At 56.8% G+C, this 7,419-nt stretch overlaps 1 protein-coding gene across 1 annotated transcript; it reads left to right on the top strand.

The window, feature by feature from the left end:
• The first annotated feature begins 4,894 nt into the window (after positions 1-4,894).
• On the top strand, positions 4,895-7,150 carry CLDN7 (claudin 7). The gene is made up of 4 exons (XM_060647472.3): positions 4,895-5,571; positions 6,310-6,474; positions 6,587-6,671; positions 6,767-7,150. The coding sequence occupies exons 1-4, from the start codon at positions 5,349-5,351 to the stop codon at positions 6,927-6,929; spliced, it is 636 nt and encodes a 211-aa protein (XP_060503455.1). The 5' UTR covers positions 4,895-5,348; the 3' UTR covers positions 6,930-7,150.
• Positions 7,151-7,419: the final 269 nt, after the last annotated feature.

Raw genomic sequence — 7,419 nt, 5'->3', positions numbered from 1 at the left:
TCTTAGGGTTTTAATGAAGGGGAATAATGTAACATTCATATGGTGCTTAGAGTGGATCGAACCCAGTTATGGTTTTTTTTTTTTTAACGGCTTTATTGAGGTATAATTCACAAACAATAAACTGCACATATTTCAAAGGTACAATTTGCTAAGTTTTGACCGATGTCCACACCCATGAAAGCATCCCCGTCATCAAGATAGCGGACATATCCATCATCCCCCCCGGGGTTTCCTTTACCTCTTTGTAATCCCTCCCTACAGCCCTTTCCACCCACCCCTGTAGGCAGCCAGTGCCAGTCTTTCTAGAACACTTTGCATTTTCTGGAATTTTATGCAAATGGAGACATACAGGATGTATGGGGGGGGGGTCTGGCTTCTTTCACTGCGTAATTATTTTGAGATTCATCCATGCTGTTGTGTATCTCAAGAGTTCATTCCTTTTTGGGGCGCCTGGGTGGCTCAGTCGGTTAAGTGTCCGACTCTTGGTTTCGGCTCAGGTCATGATCTCCCCGTTTGAGAGTTCGAGCTCTGAATCGGACTCTGTGCTGACAGTGAGGAGCCTGCTTGGGATTCTTGCTATCTTCCTCTCTGTCTGCCCCTCCTCTGTTCACACTCACGCGCTCTCTAAATAAATATTTTTTTAATTGGATTTTACTGGTAATATATACAATTATTTATTCTGGAGACAACTGATGTCTTTATAATGTGAAGTCACCGCATTTATAAGCCCAGGGGCTGTTTCTCTATTCTTCCAAGTTATCTATGTCCTTTATTTGAATTAAACGTTTTTTTCTCCCACTGAGGTCTTGTCAATACTTGGTTAATTCCTAGGCGCTTTATAATTTTGATACAAATTGAATGTTATTTTACATTGTATTTTCCAGTTGGTTGTTACTGGTGTAGCAAAATGCTAGCAATTTGTTTTGTTTCATTTTGTTTTTTGTAGCTGGATCTCGCATACAGCAACCTTGCTGAAACTAATTACTAATGTGTCTCTCGATTCTATTCCCTTTTTTTTTTTTTTTTTTTTTTTTAAGGGAGAGAGATAAGGAGCAGGGAGGAGGGGAGGAGAGAGAGGGAGACAGAATCCCAAGCAGAACGTGCTGTCAGCGCAGAACCTGACGCGGGGCTCGAACCCACAAACCGTGAGGTCACGACCTGAGCCGAAATCAAGAGTTGCATGCTCAACCAGCCGAGCCCCCCGGGCGCCCCTCCATTCCCTTTTCTAAGGATACAGTTATAACATCTGCAAATCAGTTTTATTTTGTCCCTTTCAATCATTACACCACTTCCTTCTTTTATTTCTTTGTAGTAGCAATCAAGACCTCCAGAACTCGGTCCAAACAAAAGCGGTAACAGTGATTTTCTTTATCCTTTTCCCGAAAATAAAAGAGGTGAGCCTGATACTTTTTCACGAGGCATAAGAATGTCCTTTCTAATCTTTGTTTGCTAGAAGTTCTTGTCATCAGTAGGTGTTGAACCTCATCTTTCTCTTCCGGCGGTCCCAGGCCCCTCCCAGCCGACCAGCTCATTTTCCCAGGTATCTCGCTCCCTTCTCTTCGTGGAGAGAGACCTCCACACCATCCACCCCCAGTTTTCCACGAAACGCCACAGTGATGCTGCCTGGCCACGCTTTAAATCGGTGGCTCTTAGCCGGGACCCATTTTGCCCCTCTCGTCACCCCGACATCCAGCAACGTCTGGAGACATTTTGGATTGTCACCTTGGGGCTCAGCGGAGGGCTCTCCTGGCGTCTAATCAATAGAAGTCAAAGATGTTATGCTAAATATCCTACAATGAACAGGACAGTCACCTGCGACAAAGAGTTATCTGGCCCCAAATGTCAATGGTGCTGAGGTTGAGAGATCCTGCTTTAAAATTAGTACTTATAGGAGCACCTGGGTGGCTCAGTTGGTTAAGTGCCTGATTTGGGCTCAGGTCATGATCTCACGGTTCGTGGGGTCGAGCCCCACGTCGGGCTCTGGGCCGACAGCTCAGAGCCTGCATCCTGTTTCGGATTCTCTGTCTCCCTCTCTCTCTGCCCGTCTCCTGCTCACATTCCGTCTCTCCGAAAAATAATTAAACATTAAGGACAATTAAAAAAAAAGAAACGAATACTACAAAATCGCAAAGGGGCAATCCACACAGGGTCTCGGCCCTTTCCACTTTCTTCACCCAACGTGGTTTTCCCTTGGCTGGTTCCTTGCTAGTCACTTCCCGGAAAGGTCTCCCTCCAGTGGACCCAACCTCATCACATTGCCCCGTTTTATTGCCTTTAAAACGTGCACCATCTTGTTTATGCCTTTATTGTCTGCTTCCTCCCTCTGGCATCCGAGTGACGGGAGGGCAGTGTCCTCATCTAGGTCGTTACAGCTGTACGTCCGGAGCAACGTCCGGAGCCATTTATACGGGCCCTCGGGAAACATTTGTTGAACAAGTGGATGAAAATGTCGTTAATTTGTAGTTTATTTTTTCATCCATTCATCAAATATTTATTGGCGATAAACCCGGAGGCATCGACAGGGGAAGACTGACACTGAGTAAATAGGCACACGAGGAAATAGTTTCTGTGATAAGAAGCCGTGCAGTTAAAGCCCCAAGTAGCGGTGAGTGAGCACATCCACCGAGGGATATGACTCAGTCTGGGGCGGGGTGGTCAGGTCAGGCTTCCCGGGAGAAGCGAGACTCCAGCTGATGGCTGAAGGATGAGTCGGATGCGTCGGTCAGCAGGGTAGAGGAAGGAGGGGAGGGGACAGGGACAAGAGCATCCAGGCGTAGAGAACAGAGTGTGTGAAGGCAAGTAGCAAAAGAGATACACGTCGGGAGCAGAGAGAGGGCTCGTGTGGCCGAGGCACAGTCCGGCGAGCCACACGGCATTTATTTTGCCAAGCCCAGTGTAGCAACACTGGAGCGAGCAGAGACATTGGAGGCTTTTAAGGATTTTGTTTTATTTTTATTTTTTTAAGTTTATTTATCGAGAGAGAGAGAGAGGGAGAGAGAGCGCGTGCATGCACGTGCACCCGGGACCGAGTAGGGGAGGGGCAGAGAGAGAGAGGATCCCAAGCAGGCTCAGCGCCCTCAGCTCAGAGCCCGACACGGGGCTCCAGCTCGCGAACCGTGAGATCAGGCCCTGAGCCAAAATCAGACACTTAATTAACTGAGCCACCCGGGTGCCCCCTACGTTAAGGATTTTAAACAGAAAGTAACGGGATCCAAGTCTGAAACAAACAAACCAGTTCACTTCCGGAGAATCGATTTCAAAAGGACCAGCGGGGAAACGGGGCAGGGCTGTCGGTTTGGGGGCAGCTGGGGTGGGCAGGCAAGAGGCGGGCGTGGCGGGTCGGCCTGAGGTGTAGCAGTGAGCTTGCTCACAAGCTGGATATACTTCCGTAATGAGAAACATAACATTTTGGAGCTGGAAAGTACCTTAAAAAAAAAAAAAAACACAACAACTCGGGGCACCTGGGTGGCTCAGTTGGTTGGGCTTCTGACTCCTGATTTTGGCTTAAGTCACGATCTCACTCTTGTGGGTTCGAGCCACATCGGGCTCTGGGCTGACAGTGTGGAGCCTGCTTGGGATTCTCTCTCTCTCTCTCTCTCTCTCTCTCAAAATAAATTATAAGAAAAAAAAGATAGGTTAAAAAAAAAAAAACACCACCTCACCATGAATCAAAAAAGGAGAGCCTTACAGAGAAATGTTTGAGAGGACGAAGAAAAATGGGAAATGTGGGAGTGGAGGGAAAAAATAGACACGGTGAGGGGGCTGGAAACGTGTGGGTCTGGGAGCGAAGAGGTGGGTGGGGAGGACTCCGGGCAAGGAGGCAGCGGAGCGGCGCTGCGGGGCGCGGGGGCAGGGAAGGGGCTGGGAGGTAGACTCCCGAGGGAGGAGGAAGCCCTGCATGAAGCGGAGAGGGTGCACAGAGTCAGGTCCAGGCTCAGAAGGAAGGAAAGGGAAACGTGTGTAAGACGGGAGGGAAGGAGAAAGTGGAGCACAGGTTTGGAAAGTCTCCAAGGGAAGGGAGCGACAGGTGTGGCCAAGAATGTCACCTAGGCCTGACCCCGCTCCCCACCCTCTGCTGACTTCTGGCCTCAGTGCTTTCTTCCTTTTGCTAGGAAGGACCCTCGTCGCAGGTGGGGGATAGTGACCCCCTAGAGGTGGGGTGCCAAGGGTCCAGGCAGGTCAGGGATAGGGATTGGAATGGACAGCCAAGAAGACGGGGCTGTGGAGGCCGGGGCCTGGCAGCCAGGTGTCAGCTGGAGGGCGGGATAGGAGGGTGGCGGCCTGGGGGCACGGGGCGTGGGGGTGCTGCTGGGCGGGTGGTTCTGGGAATGCGGACTCCAAGGAGGCTGCTGAAGGGGGGCAGTTCTGAGGGACTGGAGCTACGGTTCCCCAAGGTGGGGACGCTTAGGAGAGCCGACTGAGGAAAAGGAAGAGCAGAGGGGTGGGGACGAAAGTAGGGCAGGACAAAGAGCGCCTAGAGTAGAAACCAAGAGTCCCAGCGGAGGGGAGGGGTGGGGGGGGGGGGCGGAACCGAGGGGCCCAGGGCGTCCCCGGGCTCTGGGGCCGCAGTGTCCCAGGCGCACCTGCCGGGGAGAGGAGAAGGGGCATCCCGCTGCCCAGGGAAGTCCAGTCTGGAGGGGCTGACTCCAAGCTGGGAGCTCCGGAGAAGCCGCCGCCTCCTCCCTACCCGCAATCCAAGCCGGGCAGGAGAAGGGGCGTGACCCTGGGGCTCAGGTTTCTTCCTCTTCACCTGGGCAAGGAGGGGTGGGGGCCAGGACTTCCGGCTCAGGTGAGTGTCCCTTCGGTGACGTCAGGTCACCCTCGGCCGCCCTCCGGTCCCGCCTCCCCCCGCGCTCCCGGTGCCCGCGGGGGCGCGCCCCTGACGCCCTACATATACTCAGGTGCGCCGCACCTGTCCGCCCGCACCTGCCCGCTCACCGCCCAGCCACCGGGCACTGCAGCCTCAGGCCGACAGCCCAGGGCACTTTGGGGGCTTCCAGTACCCAGGACCGCGCGCACACCGCCCCTCCGCCTTTCGTCTGGGTAGGGTCGCGGAGAACGCCGGAGGTGACCGCCTGGCCTTCGCGGGATCGCTTTTTCCACCACCAGTCCCCGGGCGTGGCCTGATCCTTCTGTGAGACCCTTGCCCCACCTGAAGGATCGATTTGTGTGTGTGGTTTTTTGTGTGTTTTGTTTTTTTTCTCGAGTGACAAAAAGATCTGCAGTCACTTGACCCCAAACTTCTCTTCGGGTGACTCGTCGCTTTCTGTGGGGCTGCCCCCCCGAGGTGGGTTTGCTTTACCGCAGGGTCGCCCGCCCGGCGTCCCCAGGCTCTTCCGAGGGCGAAGATGGCCAATTCGGGCCTGCAGCTGCTGGGCTTTGCCTTGGCCCTGCTGGGCTGGGTGGGCCTGGTGGCGGCCACCGCCATCCCGCAGTGGCAGATGAGCTCGTACGCGGGCGACAACATCATCACGGCCCAGGCCATGTACAAGGGGCTGTGGATGGACTGCGTCACGCAGAGCACCGGCATGATGAGCTGCAAGATGTACGACTCGGTGCTCGCCCTGCCGGGTAAGGCCGCGGGGCCGACGGGGCGGACGCGCCCGGGAGCGAGGGCGCCGGGCGGGGTGCGGGGCAAGGGCGCGAGGCCCGACGCCCGGGGTTGCCGGGGAGCAGGACGCGGAAGCGGCCGGACCGGACCGGGGGCGGGGGGGTGGGGGCTGCACGTCGGCTGCGCCCCCCTCCCCCCGCCCCCCCACCCGGGCCTCCCCGGGTCTCCGCGCCCGGCGGCCCAGCCCCCTCTAGGCCTCTCCTACCCCCGCCGCCCTGCGCGGCTGGCGGCCTCCGTCTCCCGCCCTTTTCTCTCGGACAAAAGGCGGCGCGGGGCGGAGGGCGCTGGGTCCGCGGAGCCGTGCGCGCCGTCAGACGAGGGCCGCAGCCTGCGGCCTGCAATCTTATCGGCCGATTAGCCGAAGCCACAGAGCCGGTGGCCGCGATAGTGGGGGTCAGGGCTGGGCCGCGGGCCGAGATCTGCGGCCCGTGCGGGGGCTGCGGCCGCCGCCGCCGCCGCCCCTCTCCGCGGGCCCCTTCCTCCCTGCCCCCCCCTCCCCTGCCGGGGCGGTTTCGCCGAAACCCTCGCGCCCCGGGCGGGTCCTAGGGCAGAAGGAGGGCGGGGCGGAGCGGCAAGGCCGCGGAGCCGGGACGGGGCGGGATCCACCCGGCGCTGCGCGGGGCTTGGACGCCCAAGGGGCCCCAAGCCCAGCGACCCGCGTTTCCAGGAATGAGGGCGTCCTTCCCCCTTCCCCGCAGCGGCCATACAGGCCACCCGAGCCCTCATGGTGGTGTCCCTGGTGCTGGGCTTCCTGGCCATGTTCGTGGCCACGATGGGCATGAAGTGTACAAGCTGCGGGGGAGACGACAAAGTGAAGAAGGCCCGGATAGCCATGACCGGAGGCATCATTTTCATCGTGGCAGGTGAGCAGCAGGCCCAAGGAGGGCCCAGCGCCTCTCTTCTCCAATCGTAGGGTGGAGGCGTGCAAGGTGCCGGCCTGGGGCCTCCTAACATGCCAGTCGTTCTCTCCCCCAGGTCTTGCTGCCTTGGTAGCTTGTTCCTGGTATGGCCACCAGATTGTCACAGACTTTTATAACCCGTTGGTCCCCATGAATCTGAAGTAAGTATGGGAGCCCGGCCTCCTAAAGGGGCGACAGTTCCGGATCCCCCTCCAGGAAAGGCCGCGTTTCTGACCCTAACCCCCTCTCTCCATAGGTACGAGTTCGGCCCTGCCATCTTCATTGGCTGGGCGGGGTCGGCTCTGGTCATCCTGGGAGGCGCCCTGCTCTCTTGCTCCTGTCCCGGGAGTGAGAGCAAAGCTGGGTACCGTGCGCCCCGCTCCTACCCCAAGCCCAACTCTGCCAAGGAGTACGTGTGAGCCGGGGGCCCCCTGGCCCGGCCCGGCAGCCTATGGTGTTCCCCGGGGACCTGAACCGGCCTGGGGCAGAGCTCGGCCTGTGGGCGGGGTGCCGAGACAGACAAGCCCCGCCACCCCGCTCGCGCACCTTGTACAGTTCCCCCGAGGGGGTTGGGTGAGGGACGCAAAAAGAGGAGGGTGTGCTTTTTGTACAGGAATAAAACCGTATGTTTTGGAAAGGAGGCTTTTTTTTCCTCCCCCTTCAGGGTCTCTGCTTTCTTTCAACCCAGATCCTTACAGGGAACCTGGAACCTTTAAGTGTATCTGCTTCAGTTTAATTTTTTTTATTTATTTATTTATTTTTTTTATTTATTTTTTGGGACAGAGAGAGACAGAGCATGAACGGGGGAGGGGCAGAGAGAGAGGGAGACACAGAATCGGAAACAGGCTCCAGGCTCCGGGCCATCAGCCCAGAGCCTGACGCGGGGCTCGAACTCACGGACCGCGAGAT

The sequence above is a fragment of the Panthera onca genome, chromosome E1 (genome assembly GCF_046562875.1).
Source record: "Panthera onca isolate mPanOnc1 chromosome E1, mPanOnc1 haplotype 2, whole genome shotgun sequence".
Lineage (NCBI taxonomy): Eukaryota > Metazoa > Chordata > Mammalia > Carnivora > Felidae > Panthera > Panthera onca.
The sequence above is the reverse complement of the archived record's forward strand: the minus strand, read 5'-3'. Positions and strand labels throughout refer to the sequence as shown.

What these genes read in the sequence shown, in the direction of transcription:
- CLDN7 (XM_060647472.3), top strand. Translation starts at nt 5,349, where the DNA reads ATGGCCAATTCGGGCCTGCAGCTGCTGGGCTTTGCCTTGGCCCTGCTG. An exon ending in CATCATTTTCATCGTGGCAG is followed by an intron (nt 6,475 to 6,586) that starts GTGAGCAGCAGG and finishes TCTCTCCCCCAG; the next exon opens with GTCTTGCTGCCTTGGTAGCT. An exon ending in TTGGTCCCCATGAATCTGAA is followed by an intron (nt 6,672 to 6,766) that starts GTAAGTATGGGA and finishes CTCTCTCCATAG; the next exon opens with GTACGAGTTCGGCCCTGCCA.